Here is a 22,794-nt window from a genome sequence, read left to right on the forward strand (position 1 = left end):
TCACGAGGAGAAAAAAGTGTTGGTTAACTCTAAACATACAAATTTTGAAAGAGTTTTAATGAACTGAGGCTCCCAGAACAGGAAAAGCCTTATGTTAAAACAATTCAGTCCTTGGCCAACAGCTACACTGAACTGTCTGTCTTGGAGCTGACGTGTCCTGGAAAACACACTTTAAAAAACTTTAACACTTTTCTCCCCTTGTAATTTAAATTTAAATCTTATACTATACATGTAAAATTTAACTTAATGGCTATATGACTAAAAAGCATGACAATCATTATTTAATTTTTTTTAAAATTCTCATTTAAATTTGCAATGCTTTAAATATCAAAGTAGTAAACAGAAGTTAGAACACGACAATACTTTTTCTCTTAGAAAAATGCAACGATAATTATAATTTTTAACAGTTTCACTCTCAAACTTTTCTCTGCAAATACCTCACTCAACTCTACAACAGGTCGTTGTGAGAATTTTGTAATATAAAGCCTGGGTGTTCTATGAAACATTTTAAACTTCCATTTTTTATTTATATTGATTCTTATTCAAGTTTCATTTTCTCTTTAATGAAAAAACTATTCTTTCCTTGTCAATATTTTATAATTTCCAAGAGGTTTTTAAGGATCTTGAGAGAATATTTATTTCATAAGTACCTACTACTATTACTAGTCAGGAAAACAAGTCAGGTAGAGGAGAGACTTGACATTTTGTCCTATATACATCTTAATCATCGTACAGGTAAAAACTCACATGAAACTTTACAAGATGATATGAGAATCTCAACATGGAAAGCTTTCACTATAACTACGAGCAGTGTACAAACATGCTTCTACTTTTATCTACATAAGCTGACAGATGTTTAAAATACTGGGTTAACAAAGATCTTTTAGTAAAGTGACTTAGGCAGGCTTAAACTAGCAAGGATTAAGGATGAATCCTTACTAATTAATTGGAAGATCTGAGACATATTTTATATTTCATTTTACAAAATCAGGAATATTTATTTTGAAACAAGAGAAGACATGGTCTACCTGTCAGAAAACTACCACTCAGAAATATTTTTCACCCACAAAGCAGGACAAACATAAAGACATTTAAATTTCACATTGGCACCAAAAAGGTTAACTGCCCTGCCTTCTTGGATTAGAAAAACTAAAGCTGAGCAATAAGTAGTTTTGCAGGCATTTGAACATGCCTAAGCCTTTAAATCAGTAAAATTTTTCTAAAAACTCTGATTACAAAAGTAACATACTTACAAAAAGTTCAAGAACATAAAGTGTGAGAAAGTAAAAGCCCCAAGTTCCTCATTTCACCTTCAATATAGAAAACTAATGGTGAAGTCATTTAGTATATTTCCAAATCTTTTGTTCTGTACATATACGAAATGCATACACTTTCATTTGGCTCATTCAATACACAGTGTTTTGCCACATGCGTTTTATACTTAACATATCTTTGACATCTTTCCATATCAGTACATGTAGGTTAGATGGCATTCTATCATTAATTACTTTAACAATAGCAAAATCATTTTCTAAAATTAACTACCCAATTATGTGTGTATAATTTTAAAAGAAAATTCTAAAACACAAACATCTAAAAATGATCTCTTTCTACCAGTGTAGAACTGTTCATTCCTTTTTCACACAAATTATGATTGGGGAGATTAATCTCTACATTTACACAGAATGCTCCATTTGTTAAGCCTATCTGAAAAGAATGAAACGTTCAGTTGAGTAACTCACTTAAACTTAGAAGCTAAGTCAGTGTACAACAAATATACATTGTGATCAGTTACAATAAATATGATGCTTCTTAGTCTAGGGTTTCAATGAGATAACAGGAAAAAAATGGGGTAGATAGATAACATAGCTAATATTTTGAAAAATCCAGAAATTCAAATTCTAGATTGCTAAGATTGCTAACTCTAACACTGCAGTTTACATTTTCTTCTACTTGGAAGCAAATGTTAATGGAATTCAATGCTGTATTTAAAGTCGGTTCACATCACATATTCAATCAGGGTAATAAGAACATAATACATCTACTGTAGAGTTAGACTAAGACATAAAAATTTTTTGCTTGAAAGTAATGACTGTGTAGCACATGGGACATTTATTAACTGCTTCAGAACACTGTTTACAAGTGACCAGATGTCCACAAGGAATAAACACTACAGCAATATTTCTATCCATACAGATTTTGCAAAGCTTCTCCTCTTGCAGGAGCCTTAGCTGCTCTTCAGTACTAATCTCTGCACAAAGAGAAAAAAAAAGTTAACTGTAGACTTAGTTATTTAAATTCATTGAAACAATTTGAACCCCTACTATGTGCCAGGTACTAATCAAGTGTTGAGAGATAGGATGACTCACACATGGCATCTGCTCTCAAGTAGCTTGAATGCTAGTAGCAGGGAAGGTAAGCACAAAGTACGAAATGATAAGTGCTATAATAAAGTTATGTACAGAGACAAGATGAGAGAACAAGTCCTTCTGTTCAGACTAGGTGGGGGAGCCTTCACAAATTGGCAGCTGCTGAGCGGGGTGGGGCAGAGAGTGGAGTGATATTTAAACACAGCAATTTGCCAGGCACAGAAGCAAGGGTCAGGTAAAAAGTAGCAAAATAGAAAGGGCATGGCTTATTCTGGAAATGGAGGGACAGATTTGAGGGCCACTTCTGAAGTGAGATAGGTAGGATCTGGTGACTGGATGTGAGGGATGAAGAAGAGGAAATCCAGTTGATTTCAGGATTTCTAGTGTGGCTGACAAGGGGATGGAATGCCAATAGGAAATATAAAAGGAGGTACAGGATTGGGATTTTCAAGATATTTCTGAGGTGTTTTCAGGGCATCCATATAAAAGTGTCCAGGAGGCAATTGGAGAGTCAAGTTTTGATGTCAGAAGTCAGGGCTAGAGATTTGGGTATCATCAGCATGCACTGAAGTACTTAACTCAGCCTTTTCCAAACTAAGTTTTGTGAAATGTTAACAAATATATCACAAAAATGTGTTTTGTGGTCTTAATATAACTATAATGACATTAATAATAGCAGTTAACAGTAATACAGCACATATTACCACGTGCTAGACACTATTCCAAATGCATTACATATTTTAACGATCTTTGTAATTATTGTATAGCAGTGGTTTCCAAATCTGGTTTCACATGAGGATCACTTGGGGGCATTTTTAACAATAAATTCCTAGGCCCCATTCACTGAATCTAAAATTTTGGGGGTTGAGCACACTGGCATTTGGGAACCATTGTTATTAAGTTCAGGGCAGTATAATATAGTACACGTCCCCTCTTAGAAATTCACAATACATTGCCCTATTTAACTATGGAGCTCCTTTTTCATGTTATCTTTTAACAAGTTTGGGAAATAGTGGTTTAATTTATTCAACAAATATTTAACACTTAACTAAGTTCCAGGCACTACAACAATTAACAAATAAACTATTGGGCCCCCAATAGTTTATAGACAAGTAAGGAACACAAGCAGAATAGAAATTATAGTACAGTGTGATGATAAAGGTAGTTACGTGTTATGAAGAACACAGGAAGGGTGTGTGTATAGGTGAGCATGTGTTTGAACACATAAAGAGAAAGTCCCCTGGAGCAGAGTATACCTAAACTGGGTCCTAAAGAATGAGTGGGAGTAAACTAGGAGACAGAGAAGGCCTTGGAGGACAGAGGAAGTGGAATAAGGGTGACTTAGACCAGCAGTCCCCAACCTTTTTGGCACCAGGGACCGGTGCTCCTATGAAAATTTAATGCCTGATGATCTGAGGTAGAGCTGAGGTGGGGATGCTAGCTCTGGGGAACGGCTGAAAATACAGATGAAGCTTTACTTGCTTGGCCACAGCTTACCTCCTGCTGTGCGGCCCAGTTAAGGACCGGAACCGGTCCACATCTCAGGGGTTAGGGACCCCTGGTCTAAACAAAGGAAATGAAGTAGGCTCCAAGGGGAGCGACAGAACAGGGCCTACAAGTCTACAGGCAAGGCTTGGGAATACAATTTGAAGGGGAAACAGCCTGAGATGAGGCTATAGAAGGTTAAGAGCAGCCTGACCGTGTACTATTTGGCAACCCACGGAAAGGAGCCCCGGGAGCCAGAGATGGATTTTCATCTGGAGAGAGATATGCTCAGATTTGTGCTTCAGAAAGGTTTCCCTGGCTAGGGGTGGAGGAAATGATTATTTAATATTTTTTTCTTAAAAGACAACCTCCTGAGCATAATCGAAACTATAGGCTTAAACATGGAACTTATCAGAGACAAAATGATAAAGCAGTTGCCCTCAAGAAGCTTGTCTAATGGGCAGGACGGAAAAGAACAGTTGCAAAATAATGCTACAAGTGCTGTAAAAGAACTGAGAGTAGAGAAGAGGGAGCTCAGAACTCTGCTATGGGCACTGGGGAAAACTTCAGAGACGTGACCTCTGAGCTGAGCATTGAAGGATGAGTTCACAAGATGGATTTAGGGACCCAAGGGTGTAGTGGGGAATAAGAACAGGTTTACAGATAGGAAAAAGGCATCTAGCACAGAGGAAACAACATAAGGGATGGCATTATAAACTGATTTATGTTATATAAAAGCATGTGACCAAAAAAGTCAGGATAAAGTGTATATTCATGTCATTGTCATAATCAGTAATCAGCATGAATTCGCCTGACTTGGTTAAAGGAAAGCACAGTGATGATGGACGGGCTATCTGCTACCAACCAAAAGCAGGAGGACTTAGAGGTCATCATGCAGCAGAAGCAGAAAAAGACAAACGAGAAACCCAAGGAAGAACCCAAGTAGCTTTGTGGCTTCATGTCCAACCCTTCTTGCCCTTTGCCTGTGTGCCTGGAACCAGTTCAACCATGCTTGAGTTTCTTCCTGTAGTGCTCAGGGGTTCCAGGACCAATGGCAATCCCTTTGCAGGGAGTCTGCAGCTGGTCCCTTTTGTGGTTCCTTCCCTTCAAATAGTCTCTCTTCCCCTTCCCAGTGGTTTTATTCCTGTGGGGCTCACCCCAAGGTATTAATAGTAGCTTTGTAATTAAAAAGAGGAGGAAAACAATGAAGTAATGTATACATTACTTTTGAATGTGATGCTTCAATGACTAAAAAAGTACACCGAACCAGACACCTAAAATTTATAGAGACAGAAAGCAGAATGGTGGTTGTTAGGCGCTGGTAGGAGAGGAATGGGGAGTTGTTTAATGGGTAGAGAGCTTCAGTTTTTTAGATGAAGAGTGTTCTGGAGATTGGTTGCACAACAATGTGAATGTACTTAACACTACTTGTACACTTGAAAATGGTTAAGATGGTAAATTTTAAGTTGTGCATATTTTACCAATTAAAAAAAAGGGGATTGAACTGGCGTAGTCAGGAAACCTGAATTTCACTCCCAATTACCTGAATGATCTTGGTCATCAGCGCAACTGTACTTCAGATTTCTCACTGAAGTAATGAAAGTTATGTGATCTTTAAGGTTCCTCTTGGTTCTGATTGTTGAGATTCCATTTTAAAGACTATAATGGAATGTCATGCATACCAAACACTAATATCAACTCTACTTTTTCTACCTCATTTCAGCATTGCATATACTTACTTGAGATGGTAATGCTCTGGGCATAGTTTCCCCGTTCCCCCCCAGACTAACAGTTTACCTCTGGTAATACTTCACTCTAGCCTTAAGAATAACTACCGGATTCTACCATCCTTTCCTATGACACCCTTTCCCTTCTACTTCCTATAAGGCTTTCTTCTAGGTCAAGAGGTTTCTGGCACACTAGCATTAAAAGCAATATAGTTAGATAACTTTTTATGTTATTTGCTATTATTCTGACATTATTTTAAACCACTTCTAGAATAAACTGATGTTATTCATTTTACTTTCAGAGCAGATCCATGTGGAAAGACTGATGAGAAATGTATACGGGTTTGGCATACAAAGGACAGGGCTTTGATTTTTAAAAAGAAAGAAAAAAGAATACTGATTTGGTACTATTTTTAGAAGACTGTTTACTGGGGCATTCTGTGTCACACAGCCATTGGGTATTGCAACTAGGATTTCTCAGTAAGCAACAATATTGGTACTTTTTCTAAAAACTTCCACCTGCTTTAATTCAATTGGAACCACCTGCTACTTTGTATAGAATTAAAAAATTCTTAGTGCCAGTCTCTCTTCCTCAGCCTTTCTCTGGGAAGAGAAACAGGCAGCAGCTCTAGCATGAGAAGATAGCCTGTATCAATTACTTGCCTCTCGATTCAGTGAGAAAAGGTCAACTGATGAATTCCAATCCTTGCCCCTGAAAGCTGCCATTTGCTTTGGCCCTTCTCCCTACACTATCCTAGCTTATAGTCTCAGTGATAAGAACCCCCATCAACTCTTGTTGGATAGAGAAGACACCCACAATGCACTCTGTCCCTTGTTCTCTTCCTACTGCAATCCACTATATCCTTCTGCTGCAGACAACACCTTGAGGTACAAAAATTAACACCTTATTGTCAAACTTAAGCTTAAGCTGTGGTTAAGATGCAGGGAAAAATGACATAATCATTTATATTTCCATTGCAGTACAAAGATGACCAAGTAAATGGTTTATTTTACCATCACCAAGACAAGTGGAGCTATTATAGGTATTAAATAAATGCATCTTTAGCATAAGAGTAGTAAGCTTTCTGTTGAATCTTTTAAATCAACTGATAGGATTTTAAGTCACTAACATTATACTGTTTTCTGACATGTAATTATCTGAATAACGTTTCAAAAGTATCTGAAATAACAAAGATCACAAGGTTCTTTCATGTAAAAAAAACATAAGTAAACTTTTATGTTCAGTTAGCACTATATGAATTCTCATCTTTTAGGAGAGGTGGTCAAGAGCTTAGAAAACAATGATTATAATAAGGTACCCAAAAAGGTATTCAGTTTGACATCTTTTCTTTATATGCTTCTCTTCTACATTATTTTATACACTTTCTATATGATTCACAATATTAAGATGCTATTCATTCATGTTCCAGTCATATGACCCCTTTATATGAAAAGTTACAGAATACTCTATATCTAAAGTTTCAACTACAAAAAACTCATTCTACACATAATGATAAAAGTTAGCTTTTGTTGTTCTTTATCTAAAATAGAGCGTAAATTCACACTTTTGAAATGAATGGATCAGTGGATCCTACTTGGATCCTGATTAGAACGAATCAACTGTAGAAACATTTTTAGACAATGGGAAAAATGAAAACCAATCGAGTTTCAGATGACATCATAGAATTACTGTTAACTTCATTAAGTGTGATAGTAATATGGAATAGACTAAATGTCTATGCCTTCTCAAAATTCATAAGCTGAAGCCCCAACATCCAATGCGACGGGACTTGGAGATGGGGCCTTTGCTATATAATTCAGTTTAGATGAGATCATGAGGGTGGGACTACATGATGGGATCAGTGTCCTTATAATAATGGAGAGGAAAAGAAACCAGAGTGCTCTCTTTTGGCCATGTGAGGACATAAAGAGAAGGCAGCCTTTTGCAAGTCTGGAAGAAGTCCTGATCAGGAATCAAATCTGCCTGCACCTATATCCTGGACTTCCCAGCCTCCAGAACTATGAGAATTAAATGCCTGTTGTTTAAGACACGCTGTCTATGTTATTGTTATATCAGTCCGAGCAGACTAATGCACAGGGTTAAGGTTAGGTTAAAAAGTCCTTATCTGTTATTTATTGAAGAGCCTGTAGGTAAATGATATATAGGATATCTGGGATTTACTTTAAAATACTAGCAAAAAAAAAAAAGTTTGGGGGAGAAATGAAACAAGATTGGAAAAGTGTTAATAATCACTGAGGCTGGTTGATGTGTATGTTGGGGTTCATTATACTGTTCTCTCCACTTTTGAGGATATTTGACATTTTTCATAATACAAAGTTACAAAAGTGTATTCTAAGGAGGATATGAGAGGAGGGAAATGAATGCGCCACAAAGTCATGTAAGATACTATCCATAATGAAATGCTGTTGGGTGTTCCTTGCTTTTTAAAACCAGCCAGGCATACCTTTCTGCAACGAAGTCTGACTTGATTCATCTTGCATATTGTCTTTCTGAGCACTCACTAAATCTGCAACCAGAACCTCGAGTGATTTATAGTTGCTCCCAGATGTCTGAATTTTTTCCTCCATTATTTTCTTAATGTCTCTGAAACTGAACCCCATTCGTATAGCTTCATGTGCCATAGGATTTTGGAAGATAGTATCATCTAAAACAAAAATTAGTAATGAAAAAGAACAGGGTTAAAAAAATTATTTTTATTAACAGAACTCAACACAAAGTATAAAGAAAATTTTAAGCAGCAAGCAAAAAACCCAGCAAATTAAAGCTGCTTTGAAAGAGATTTTTGAAATATTTAGGCACTTTCAGAATTTTACAATTGAAAATGCAGTGTTTTGTAGCACTACGTATTGAGATTAGGTGCTGTAAGATTGTGCTAAAACAGTACAAGACAAGAAGGATAAGTGCTTTGAAAATCTGAACATTTTTCAAATGAGATGTACTCATTAACAGCTAACCTAAAGTACTTAAAGAGTGGATGTCTTATGCTCTAAGAGACTGTGGTCAAGATGGTGGAGTAGGTAAACTATGTGCTTTATCTCCTCCATGACCACCTGAAGATTACAAACTAAACTACAGAACAACCATCATTGAGAATCTCCTGAAGTCTAGTGGAACAGAAGTCCTATAACTTCTGTTCCTAGGATATACAGAAAAAGCTATCTGGAGACTGGTAGGAGGGGCAGAGATGCAGAAAGGGCCAGTTCTACACCCAAGTGTGATGTTTAAAAAGCAGGAAGGATTTCTTTTAGCTGTAAAGGTGCCCCAAGAAGTGAGAGGTCCTAGCTCCACATCAGACTCCCCAGCCCAGAGTTCCACTGCCAAGAAGAGAAGTCAACACAACTTCTAGGTGTGAAAACCAGAGAAAATTTTAAGGAGGAGGGCCGTTGTAGTCCCAGGTGTTCCTGTTAAAGTGCCCACTGACTAACTCACTTGCTCTGAGCGCTAGTGCTGGAAAAGCAGCTTGAAGGGCACCAGTGACATGTGGGGAGGAACTAAATTATCTGACTTCAGGTTGAGGGCTGCAGGGGCAGTTTTCTCTCAGACAAAAATGCTGGCAAAAGCCACTGTTCCTTTGTTGAGCCCTCTGCCACCCAGCCTGCAGACACAGGCAGGTGCCATATTTGAGTCTCCATCAACCTGGCTAACATGGTTCCCCTTGCCTTGGTGATTTCCTGAGACCTCTCTCTACCCAAATTGTGGGCCCACCCAAGCTGCTTCCAGCGGCTTTTCCACACAAATGGCCTGTCTTGGCTTATGCTGTGGACTTTCCTAAAATCTCTAAAGGGTTCACAAACCCTAAACATGCAGCATCTGGCCTCAGCGTGCCCCATACCTCTTGCTATAAGGAGCCCCAACCCTGGCACTAGTGACAGCTGGCCTCGGTTTTCAGCTTAGTTTCTCCCAGGCACCTCCAAGCCCAACGCAAGTGGCAACCATCTGCAGATCACTTTGTAGCTCATACCAAGTGGCTCCTGGCAAAGCACAGGCAGCCCATGACCTTGGCCTGCACCTGAATCCCTCCATAAGGCCCCCAAACCAACACACCTGGTAGCCAGCTTCAGACCACAGAAGAGCATCAATCAACCACTTCCACAAACAACACAGCCAAAGGGAAGACTGGGCAGGCACCAGAGCCCTGCTAAAGTGAATCCTGTTCTGTAGGGTCAGCCCCTGCACAACAACACATCCACTGTAGTCATGGCCAGTTCTCACAACTAATCAGCCTGAGGGTCAATTTCTTCCACTGACGTGCCAACAGCAATCGAGGTTCAACTACAACAAGAGGGCACACACACAAGGGACAGCCTGGAGCACCTGGCTCAGGTGACCAGGGAAGATTGCACCAGTGGGCCCCACAGGACACCTACTACATAAGGCTACACTACCAAGACTGGGAGACATAGCAACTCTACCTAATACATAGAAACAAACACAGAGAGGCAACCAATTGGGGAGACAAAGAAACAAGTCCCAAATGAGAGAACAAAACAAAGCTCCAAAAAATTAACTAAACAAAATGGAGATAAGCAATGTACCAGATGCGGAGTTCTAAACATTTGGTTATATGGATGCTCGATGATCTCTACGAGAACATCAACAAAGAGATAGGAAACATAAAAATGGAGACTGAAAACAAAAAAGAGCCAGTCAGAAATGAAGTATATAATAACTGAAATGAAGAATACATTAGAGGGAATCAACAGATTAACTGAAGTGATTTGGAAGAGAAGGTAGCAGAAAACAATCAAAACAGCAAAAAGAAAAAAAAGAACCCAAAACTATGAGGTAGTTTAAGAGGCTTCTGGATGTTGTTGGTAACCATACCAACATTCGCAGCATAGGTTACCAGAAAGAGAAGAGAGAAAGCAAGAAATCAAGAACCTATTTGAAGTAATAATGATGAAAAACTTCCTTAACCTGGTGAAGGAAATAGACATACAAGCCCAGGAAGCATAGAGAATCCCAAACAAGATGAACTCAAAGAGGCCCACATCAAGACACATCATAATTAAAATGCAAAAGGTTGAAGACAAAGAGAGAATCTTAAAAGCAGCAAGAGAAAAGCAGTTACCTGCGAGGAAGCTCCCAGCTGATTGTCAGCTGATGTCTCAAAAGAAATATTTCAGACTGGCATGAAATATTCAAAGTGATGAAAAGCAAAAACCTACGACCAAGATTACCCAGCAGATCTATCATTTAGAATCGAAGAACAGAGAAAGAACTTTCCAGACAAGAAAAAGCTAAAGGAGTTCATCACCACCAAACCAGTATTATACAAAATATGAGACTTCTTTAAGGAAAAAAAAAAAAGGTCAAAAATATGAATAAGAAAATGACAGTAATTACACATCTATCAACGATTAGGTTAAATGTAAATATTAAATGCTCCAATCAAAAGTTATAAGGTGGCTAAATGGATAAGAAAACAAGGTCTTTACATTTGTGCTTACAAGAGACTCACTTCTGATTGAAAGACACACACAGTCAGAAAGTAAAAGGATGGAAAAGATATTTCATGCAAATGGAAAGGAAAAAAAAAGCTGGCGTGGCTATATTTATACCAGACAAAACACACTTTAAAACAAAGTCTATAAGAGATAAAGAAGGACATTTCATAATGATAAAGGGATCGATCCAACAAGAGAATATAACCATTGTAAACATTTGTGCATCCAACACAGAAGCACCTAAATATGTAAAACAAATATTGATGGATGAAAAGGGAGAGATCAACAGTAATATAGTCTTAGCGGGGGACTTTTAACACCCCATTGACATCAAGGGATAGATTTTCTGGACAGAAAATCGATAAGGAAACAGTGGCCTTAAATGACACATTGACAAGGACTGAACTGATATCTTTGGAGTGTTTCACCCTAAAGCAGCAGAATACACATTCTCTTCAAGTGCGAATGGAACAAAACGTTTTCCAGGATGTTAGGTCACAAAACAAGGCTCAATAAATTTAAGACTGAAATCATATCAAGCATCTTCTCTGACCACAATGGTATAGAACTTGAACTGTATACATTATAAGGATGATTATTATCAAGAAATGTTACGGAATGTTTCTAGATAATTTCAAAAATACAGGCTGAAATAAATGATATATTGTATTATTTATGCCCATTATAAAACCCATATTAAACAATATCAAAGTGGCTATCCTGCTCAAGCATATTTATAAAAAAAAAAATCATTCTCTTGCCTTGTTATCCTTAAGATACTAAATAGATGATGCTATAAGTACAGGGAGTGGGGAATCACCAGACATATTCTAATTTAAACTTTCTACTATTTTTGAAAGATGAAGCCTAAGTTGAGAATGAGATCTGGAGTGTGATGCGAGATTCAGATGACCTTGTTTACAGTTCTAGTTACACTAATGCTTTGTAATGTAACTGTGGGCAGGTCACTTAACCTGACTTTGTTTCTTCATATGAAAAGTGGAGATATCAATATCTTTGCTTATCATATCTTTCTTTGCCCACGTTCTGGTTTCTAAAAGATGTCTACGATGCATAAATCATCTTTCTAACAAAAATCTCTCTCTGTGATGCAATAGGAGGTAAACAAACCTAATCGTACCCCTCGGTGAAGAAGCTGGGGAAGGCACAAAGATGGCATGGAATAAAGAAGCAAGTAGATTAGGGCTGATCATTAGTAGAGCACTGGATTCACAATCCTGGATAACTAAAGAATCCTGAGGGACAAAAATACACTTAACTATTCCTTTAGTGATTTTTAACAGAAGAGGTGATGGACATACTATAGCTGCTTCTTCCTAACTTGGGAAAACTAACTGTCCAACCTCCATAGGAATGTTCTGAATATATAAATATGTCATTAAAATTTATAGGTACTTCATTAATTCTTAAATTTATAGCAATTTCATCTCAAATAAATATACCTTGGTGAACCTGAAAGAATATGTTTACCTTTCTACTCTGTAAGTATAATAAATTGGCAATGAAATTAAAAATATATTTATTATAATAAACATATTTACCAATTATTTTAGTTAGTGATGGTGTTTTTTCAGCAGTTCTTCCCTAAAACAGAAATATGAATTATAAGTTAGAATTCTTTTTGGTAGAAGGCAATTATCTGAGTTTGAAAAGTAACATTAATCATGAATTTATAAATTGGCTTTATTTTATTTCAACATATAAATATTCACAAAAGCCATAGCCTGATGAAGCTAGAAGGAAGTAAAAAGATCATCTAACCCAATCCATTCACTTTACAGACAAGAAGCTGATGCTCAGGGAGATTAAACAACTTGATTGAAGTAATACAGATGATGGCAGAACCGTAATGGCAACTCTGGTCTCCCACTCTAGTCCCGGGCTCTTTCCACATGATACTGATGCCTTGGTCACCCTATGTGACACTATCTCATTTCGATGCATTTTTGAGATTTTAAATTTAAGGCTGTTTAAAACTTTTCACAGACAAAAGTCAAATTTCAGAAGGCTGAGGAATTAAATTATTTTAGTTCTTCAAGCCCATTTTTGCATATAGTGATACTTAAATCAGTCCGTCCTGATCCCCTTTTTACAAATTTGCTTCAGGTTAAGAATAACAAGCACTGTTCAAGATCTCTCCTTTAAAGCTCACCTTTAAAGCTCACATTATTAATTTAATATGCTATACTGTCAATTTTACACCAAGAAATCATTGCAAAACAAATTATATAATATCTGAAAATATATATTCTACAATATTGGACTTACCATAGACTCAAGTGAATGGGTTAAATGAATGCTGTTTATATATTCTTGCCCCTTCTCTTCCAACAGATATTTACACCTAAACAAGAAGGTTAAACTTTAGTAGCTGAAAAATTAGTAAAGTATAAGTAAACATATAATCTCCATCATCTCCACTTACTTGCTTTCCAGTATTTCTAAGGAGCCACAAAATAAAATGTTACTCAATTCCCCATCCAAGTGTCATTTTAAGGTTAAAAAAAACATGCTCCCTTTGTTATGCTACTTATGCTAACCTCAGTAGAGCTAAACATATCAGCTTGACAACTTCCAACTTTTAAGTACCTTAATTAAAAAAAAAGTTTTAAATAGTTAACAAGTTTAATTTAGAAGATCAACCAATTGTACATTTAAAAGGAATTCTTTAGGCTTTCAACCTTTCCTTTTAAGGCTATTTAAGGTTAAGATTTATTTTCAAGTGATTGCTCTGAAGTTTTAATTTGTATTATTTTGTAGGCCAAAAATTCACATCACTTCTGTATCTGTGTACTTTATTTTAAAGCAAAATGGCGAAGAGATATTTAGAGTATGTCATCATCATTCTAAAACACCATTGATTATAAGAATGCATTCCTAATTTGGTGTTTAGAAATGGAATTATCTGAATGTTATAGATACAATATACAAGCAATGAATGTTTTTGTCACCAGAGAAGGCTTAGGTGTTTTTTTCCCTATAAAGTAGGTAACCCAATTTTTATAAACCTGGTATAAATTTCAAGCCATGGAGAAGGCAACAATAGCTGAGGTGAAAAGTTATTCAAGTCTTCCCACTGCATAATGTCCAATTTGCCATTACTGAATGAACATTTAAATATCTTACCCTGGATACCACTTAGCATGTTGTTCCCAAGGGTCTTCACTAGGCTTCCAATCAGTTAGCCCTCCTCCACAGTGAAAGCACTTTACTTTATCACCTTCACCTAAGAAAATACACAAGTAAAAATACATGTATTTGTGCAATTAGAAGCTTACATACAAAGAGCCTTTTTAACAGCATGAAATTAAGCATTTCTAAATTACATAAAAATCTCATAGCTTAAAAAACATTCAAATTCACATCTAAGTAATATACACAATCATTTGAAGAGGAAGTACACACTAAATTCACTGATTCAACTTGAGGTATTTTACAGAAGACAAATATAAAATTGCCCATTTTTTGTGTGTGTGGAAATTACGATTGTTACATTCTTTTTAGCATATGTCGCTTGTGGTCATCAATACGACACTTTTTCCAATTATGAAACTTTAACAGTGAAGTTCAGCATAATGAAATTACAAGTTAAATTTCTCCAAAATTATAGCTATATGACACTAAACAAACCTTCAAGATTGCTATATGATACTATGTAAAAAATACTGAATTGATATTTTGTATTTCGGCACTATTCAATCTTAAAGTAAATGAATTAGGTACTTTTTTTCTGACTATCCTTGGAAGCCATTACACTAATGGCTCTTCCTGACATGTCTATAGTAGTCCATTTGAAAAGTACTCATTTGAAGTAAAATAAGGCATCATATTGGGCAGCTTTCAAATACAGAGTCTCTGAACAAAAGGCAGATATCAATTTTAATATCAATTTTACTAGCAGCCAAATTCTCTGTTAACTCTTAAGCGGCATAGAGAAAATTCATGCAATACATGTTTTGAGCACATACAGTAGGTGCTCGACAAATTATAGTCAGTATTACTATCAGACCCATTCTTTTTATCAGGGTTATCTATCACCTTTTGCATGTTATCCTTCTCCAAAAAACAATCACATGAAGATAAACATGATTCATAATATGGTAGTCTTTTTCACATAAATTCAGTGGTTACATTACATATTCAACCGAAGGTCAGTGAATAATAGTGATATAAATAATCATGCCAGCCTACTCCTAAATATTTACCAGTTCAGGGGGCTAAAGGAACCTATCTATTGTTTAGGAGCCCGGGAGTAGTTGTTATTTATTAGCTTGGTTTTATAATAAAGTTTACCTAAAGCATAAAATCCAGCTCTTGCAAGCTGCTCCTTGTTAACTGAGTACATCCACATCCCAAAAGTTATGATCCGTGCTTCATAATCTGCCATGGCTGGATTTCTTGGAGGATTTGTTGAATTTGAAAAATTCCTATCAGAACTCACATCAGATTCACTTCGAATATTAACATTCCGGCCCAAAACAAAGAAGCAGTTAGGAAAGTGTCGCCTGTGTTCTGACCATGCACGATCACAAGGTTCCCAATTTTTCAATTTCCCACCACAACAAAAGCACTGCACTTGGTCATCAATACCTGTGTAGTAGAGCCCAGCATTAGCTAACTCGCTTGGGGTTAAGTGGGCATATTCTGGCCAGTTCTGAAATGTCTTTAATCTAGCTTCTTCACTACACATGGCAGGGTTCCTTGGGTATATGGTGTCTGATATATCTACAACCTGTCCAGTTCTCAAAAGATAGTCTGCATGAGTCTCAGATGGTCTGTCTAAAATAAAATGATTTCTGTTTCCCAGACAGTTTTCAGCTTTGCACTGACCATTTTGGACACCAGAATTTGTAGGTTGCGTAGTATTATTTTCAAAATAAAAGCCATTGATAAATCTGCAATTTGGGGATACTTTCCTGTGTCTTCCAACTGCTGAGTCTCCATATTGCCATCTATCTACTGCTGCGTGACAACTAAAGCACCGCACGGTGTCTCCTTCACCAGTATATAGAAAACCAGCTCGTGCTAGTGTTGATGCTGAAACAGGACTACTACTTGGAAAATTAGCAAAAGTTTTTAATCTATTAAACTCTTCTACAAATTCTTCATCCTTATCGATGTCTGCAGGTACACAAGTTTTAGATCCTTCAAAACTGTTAAAAGTCATCTTCTCTTGAATATAGGATTTGTCCACCTTTTCTAGAAAGAGAACATTTACATTAGGAAATCCAAATATTACATAAGCAATTACTTTTGATATTAGGAGCTAAAAAATTACCTTCTGATGACATAAAATTACACAATCCCAAAGAAATATTCCAATTCTAAATATTAGAGGTCTACATTACGATTCAAGTTGTAAAATAAAAAAAACTAACATTTTTGTTTTCTCTCTTAGAAAAAATAATATTGAAGCAGGTAGAACAGAACTATTCATTTTTTTCCAGAACTATTCATTTTTAAGTGCTTATTTTACATAAATATAGGGACTATGTGATGTAGAATACATTAAAATTAACCGTGTAAAATCATTAATTAGGAAAAACATGAAAGCATAAAATATGCAGATTCTTAAATTCTGTGCATAATTGTGATAATGGATCATTATATATTCAAGGCATCAAAGTTCAGTTTCTACAATTAAAAAAACACAAATGTTCAGAATGCTAATGAATTAATTTTTAATAGGTCTTTACTTTTTTGCTTAGCAAAAGATAAGTTATCCACAATATTGGTTCCAATGGGTTCTTAAAGAGCATCAAAAGTTTCTGATTTTCCTGCAGAGTCAATTTTTTTGTTAAATTCTATCATTCAGATGTACAGCATACTGCCCTCTAGAGGGTGGCTCAGGAAAAAGACTAAGTATGTGTAGATCTTAACGCAGTTACTTTTACTATCAACTTCCCATGGTCAAGGAACAATCTGTTCAAATGGAAGAGAAGTACTACTGCAGCCTCATTAGATCTGCCAAATTATAGCTGTGTGATATTTAACCCAGATAACATACTAAAAGGAAATAGCTGAGTTATGAGAAGGGTGCCAGTTATCTATCCTTCAAACCTGGACACTTTTAAAAAAATAAATTTATTTATTTAAATTAGTTTTAAGTATAGAGTGTATTAGTTAGACATCTATAAACCTGGACACTTTTGAAAGTGAAAAATGATGCTACTAATAACTACACCAGGACAACAGGTGTAAATCAGGGTTGCCTCAAGCAAACCTAGTCCTCCAGAATCTCTCACCATTCCTAACACTGTGCTCTGTACATGTCTGTCAAATGCAAAATAAAAAAAATGGTCACAATGACTTTGTCTCTATTTCATGTGTGTATTAATTGGTTTCTTAGGAAGAATTACCATTTCTTTTGGCATTATGTTGGCACAATCTATGTCTTGGAACATCAACTCTCCTAATGTTCAACAGTTTTACAGGCTGGCAGTGGACATCGGTCTTTCTCGGCCTTGTCAATTTACAATGGTATTAATTCATATATATCGCAAGAGCCGAGTTATGTCTGCATACCACCATTTTTAGAAGACAGTCTCCATGACTTTTAATTGTTTCCAAGATGTCTGAAAACATTCAGACACTAGCTTCAAGGCCTTTTGTTGAATCAGCGTAAGCTGGACGACAAAAAACAAGATTCAAAGAAAACAAGGCTGGCTGATAGGCTAAGATAAAATTTAATAGAGTTATGCTAAAGTCTTACATTCTGACTTTAAAAATCTGTTGCAGAACTAAAGGAAGATGGAAACTTGGTTTGGAACAAAGTCATGTGATAGCAAGCCTCCAGATTAAAATCTTGGGATTTTTTTGTTAATTACAAAGTGCATTATGAGCCAACAATACATGGTTGCTAAAAAACTTAAAGCAACTTCCGGTTGCATTAATGTCAACATGTACAATACCTAGGTCCCATTCAGCTACACTTGGAATTTTAAGTTCTGAACACATTTTATAAGAGAGATTAACAAAGTGCAATGTCCATAGAAGGCATCAGGATGACAAAAATACTGTCCTATGAAGAATAGTTGGAAGAGTTGAAAGTGTTTATCTCAAAGGGAAAAAAATTTGTGGGAAGAGGGGTATAGTAGATAGAATAAGTACCTTTAGATATCTAAAAGGCTGTCATGTAGAAAAGGGATCTAAATTCTGTGATGCTTGAGGACAGGATTAGAGTCAAGAAATATAATTATAGCCAGGGGCAGGGGGAAAAAAAGAAAGAAAAAGAAATATAATTATAGCCAGATTTTAACCCAATACAAGGATGAATGGTTACAATAATCAAGAGCAGCACAAAATTGATTGGGGTACCTTGCAGATTATGAGTTCCTCTCGTTACTGAAAAGTACTTCGGCATGGACAATGAGAAAAGATTAAACATTTATAAATCTATAATTACCATGAAAATGCTCAATATAATCCATATGAAAAATCCATATGAAAAATTCTTGAGGTGATGTTTTATTTCTCAGATCAAAACAGATAAGTGCAAAATCAATGATATATTCTCATTTCACAATAGTGGACATTCTGCATGGTTCAAGTAGCCACCCCATTTCAGATATTAGATACAACTCCATCATTCAATAATATTAAACAGAAGAATCTCTATTTGAAGCTTTCAAGTGGAGACCTCATCCTCTCAGGGGTTATTTCTATGCTAATAGTTTAGATTTCACTGTTTTGAAAAGCAGATATTAATTTAGAAGCACTCAATTGAACATTAAATATACATTATCAGAGTGTGAGCTTTTGGAGAAGGGTGAGAAAAAAGAATTACCAGGGAGGTTAATTGTGAAGGAGAGAAAGATGACTGACAAGACAGAAACCTTGGGATTGGTGGAAGGAGCCAAAAGAAAGGGATGAGAATTTTTCTTTAAAAAAGAATTTAAGTAAAATGAAGGTGGAGATGATATTTAGAAAATAAGTATATATGGGGCACAGAAATTACGAATACAGAAGAAAACGGGGTATGGATATTGAAGAAGCAGTAGTACATATTTACATGAGGGGTGTGGAAGATTTCCAGATGTGAGATGTGTTTAAACATAAATATATATATATACACACACACACACACACACGTGTGTGTGTGCACGCGCATGCACACACACACACAGCCTAATCACAACTGGGTAAAGATAGCCATGGCTGGTGCCACGGAGAGGAGGATGACTTCTAATCTAGTGATAATGTGGGAATATGGGCAGTTGGAGGGGACAGAAAAACAAACAGAAGATCTACCTACCCGGTATCTGTACACAATGCAAAGTTTCTATTTCACCCAGGTTATTATTATTAAAGTCAAATATACAGAATAAAGGCTATTTTAATGAGGAAATAGTCACTGCGTGAAAACATATACTTGCAGATAAGACCTGGAAGGTAATTTTGAATAAATGGGTAAAATATGTTAAGGTGCCAGGATTACAGGAGTCCGCTAGTGTGGGAGGTAGCCAAGGACAAGGAGGTGGATGGGCTAGCTGCTCCCTCATTCTCTTCTATAAGAGCCCTGCAGCTGCCAAAGCAGAGAGGGATGGAGGGAGTTGTGTCTCCACCTGCTACCACCAGAAGCCCTGTGGGGCTCAGTGGAGCTTAGCATTGAGACCCAAGTCACCTCTGCAGGTGCATTTGGTGAGCTGCGGGCCAAAGCTATGCATGCGGACTGAACCAAACACTGAGCCAAAGGATGAAGACAGTAATGAAGATGACATTATTACTGAAGATAATGGTGTGCCACACAAGATTCCTAAAACAGTTCCTACTACCTCAAGCCAGGAACTCAGTTCTGGCTGAGACAAACTCAGTTCTGAGTCTGGACAGAATGGTTTTATTCCTTCTAATTGAGTTTAGCACCCCTAGCAAGAGGCGCAAACACAGAATTTGAAACACATGTTACAGATCAAAAACTCTTAGAATAGGAACAATTATAACATCGTGAAACCATCTTTTGAATGTTTTCTGAGTATGTCACAGGACTTGTAAGTTGGCTATTTTGAGAGCTTTCAAACCTCTGATCCAATGACCTGGAATAGGCATGAGAACAATAATGTTGTAAGTTCAAATTTTGTTATAAAGATAGAAACAGAAAGTAGATTAGTGGTTGCCTAAGGCTGGGGGAAGAGGGCAAATGGGGAGTAACTGCAAATGGTTACTGAGTTTCTTTTTGAAGTAATGAAAATACTCTAAATTAGTTTGTAGTGAGGGTTGCCCAACTCTGAATATATTAAAAGCCACTGTATTGTACACTTTAAAATTAATTTTACGATAGTGAATTACATTTAGATTAAGACAAATGTTATTAAAATAGTAGTTTGGTCATTGTTAGTATAAACTTTGATGGATCAGAGATCATTTTAAGTCTAAAGCAAAGGGACTTTTGCTGATTAAATTATGTGCTTTTGATATGGAAAACTAGATGTTACAGTACATTTTCAGAACTATGTGAGAGTACTAAATTGTTTCTGTTTGAAGTGGTTAAATATTTAACCTGTTGCAAAGATCCCAGTTAAATTTTTCTTTAACTACATTCTTTAAATTTTAATGTGAAGTCTGATTCTCTTTTGGCATTCTGAGGGCCTCAGTTCTTGTGTTCCCAGTATTTTATTTCTTAATGTTGTTCTTTGTTGCTAATTGTAGCAAATTATTTTCTGAAATGTATTTTTTAAATTCTAAGAAATCAAACCAATTGGCTGTTTTTAGAAGTTTCTTTCCACATCATGAAGCACTGAATCTATGTTCCTGAATTATGATATTCGGTGGAAGTTTCTTACATTGGTGTTTGTCCACCCTATAGCTTATGTATTTATAAATCAATTCCAAAAAGGTATACTTTACATTTTAAAATGCAGTTAATTCCACTGACTCTGGTAATATGGAGACTCTCTCCTTTAACTAATTTTTATCTTTATTCCTAATCTTATTGGAAAGCATTCCTTTTGTTTTGGGTGTGTCTACATACATGTTGGTGTGCTTTTGAACTCTTCTATGTATTCAAGTAGTGTGAACTGTTTGGGATACAAATGCACCTAGATTAAAACATTTTTACAAACAAGACAAATGTGCACTTTTTTTTATACAAAGATTTTGGATTTTCTTTAGCGAGATTTATTCTAGGAACACTGCCTACACTTTAGGAAAAAGATGTATTGACCACTGACAAACAGAGTTCATCTATAATATTTTCATTAGGCTATTTATTTCCCACACATCCACTTAGAACAAGAGTAAGACTGCCAATTTTCATTCTTTGTCTGATTTCTTTGGTATTTATTATTGTACAATGTGTGAGGGCACCATAGTATGCGTATATATAGAAGTCAAGAATATTATGAAGTACATAAATTCCTTATGGTTTATGAATGAATCTCTTCAAGCCATTTATTAATTTTATGGTAAGGCTAGTATGGATGCTTTCATAACAGTTGTATGCTATTAAAAAAATGAAGCATCAAATGACTATTTTGAAGGACAGCTTCTCCAAATGGTAAAAAAAATATATGAATAGTCTTGATTAATTAAAAAAAGAAACTCTAATGTTAAAACAATAGAAAAAATCCCATACAGAGAAATATTTTTTGTGAGATATTACACACAAAAAAAGCATTTTTATATTAAGCGTTCTAATAAAAATCTGCCTTATTTGAAGAGTAAATGTAATTTTAAAAAAAGCTATTTGGCAGTCAATTATTGCTGGCTTAAACAATTTTAATAAACAATGTATTCCATAATACCATGAGTTTCAGTTACCACGGCATCTTAGAAAAAAATAAGCAAGCAGTTTCGTAAGTGTACCAGACACTGTAGAAAATAATTCTGACTGAAAATTAATACAAATTTATTTAGGATGGCTAATTAGGAAACTATCTCTGCTGATTGAAAATTAACTATTATAAATAGCCATTATTATATTTTTTTAAGTCAGAATAGCAAATCACTGTTCTTAGTAAGTAGCGAAACCTTTTTTTTTTTTTTTTCTATTGAGCTCATAGATCTCTATGATGTGTCTGTACTTCACCCTTCTGGTCTTTGGAAGAAATTCCTCTAATCACTACAGGCTCACCTAATAAACTATAAATATTTAACATTATTCCTTCAACCAAGAGCTTTGTTAACAACCTCTCATCATGAAAAAGCATTTCTTAAGTAACTATATGGATGTGGCACTACAAAAAGAATTAAATGGTTGTTATGGGTTGAATTGTTTTCCCCTAAAAGATATGTTGAAGTCCTAAACACCAGTTAGGAATGTGAGGGTCTTTGGCTGGCACGATCAAGTTAAGATGAGGTCATTAGGGTGGGCCTTCATTCAATTTGACTGACATCCTTATATGAGAAGAAACACAGACACAAACACACATAGGGAAGAAAGCCATGTCAAAATGGAGGCAGAGACTGGATGATGATGCATCTACAAACCAAGGAACATCAAGGATCAATGGCAACACCAGAAGCCAAGAGATAGGAATGGAAAAGGTTCTCCCCAGAGCCTCGGAGAGAGCAAGGCCCTGCCAATATCTTGATTTTGGACTTCTAGCCTCCAGAATTGTGAGAAAATAAATTTCTATTGTTTTAAGCCACTCCAATTATGATACTTTATTATGGCAGCCCTAAGAAACTAATATAATGATGTTAAAAATATGAAAAGAATTATGCAAGCAAAATACCCTTATTAGCTCCCACTGTAGTATTATCACACTGATTGACACATTATATAA

At 36.0% G+C, this 22,794-nt stretch overlaps 1 protein-coding gene across 3 annotated transcripts in view; it reads right to left on the reverse strand.

The window, feature by feature from the left end:
* Nucleotides 1-1,587: 1,587 nt before the first annotated feature.
* XIAP (X-linked inhibitor of apoptosis) overlaps nt 1,588-22,794 on the reverse strand; it is a 31,801-nt gene continuing 10,594 nt past the window's right edge. For all 3 annotated transcript variants that reach the window (XM_039874698.1, XM_039874697.1, XM_039874696.1), the window contains 6 exons: nt 15,365-16,270; nt 14,198-14,297; nt 13,340-13,415; nt 12,613-12,655; nt 8,047-8,247; nt 1,588-2,251 (listed from right to left, as the gene is read on the reverse strand). In XM_039874698.1, coding sequence (XP_039730632.1) covers nt 2,058-2,251; nt 8,047-8,247; nt 12,613-12,655; nt 13,340-13,415; nt 14,198-14,297; nt 15,365-16,238 — 1,488 coding nt within the window. In that variant the 5' untranslated portion in view covers nt 16,239-16,270 and the 3' untranslated portion in view covers nt 1,588-2,057. The remainder of the gene's footprint in view (nt 2,252-8,046; nt 8,248-12,612; nt 12,656-13,339; nt 13,416-14,197; nt 14,298-15,364; nt 16,271-22,794) is intronic.

This window comes from Pteropus medius, unplaced genomic scaffold, assembly GCF_902729225.1.
Source record: "Pteropus medius unplaced genomic scaffold, Ma_sr-lr_union100, whole genome shotgun sequence".
NCBI lineage: Eukaryota > Metazoa > Chordata > Mammalia > Chiroptera > Pteropodidae > Pteropus > Pteropus medius.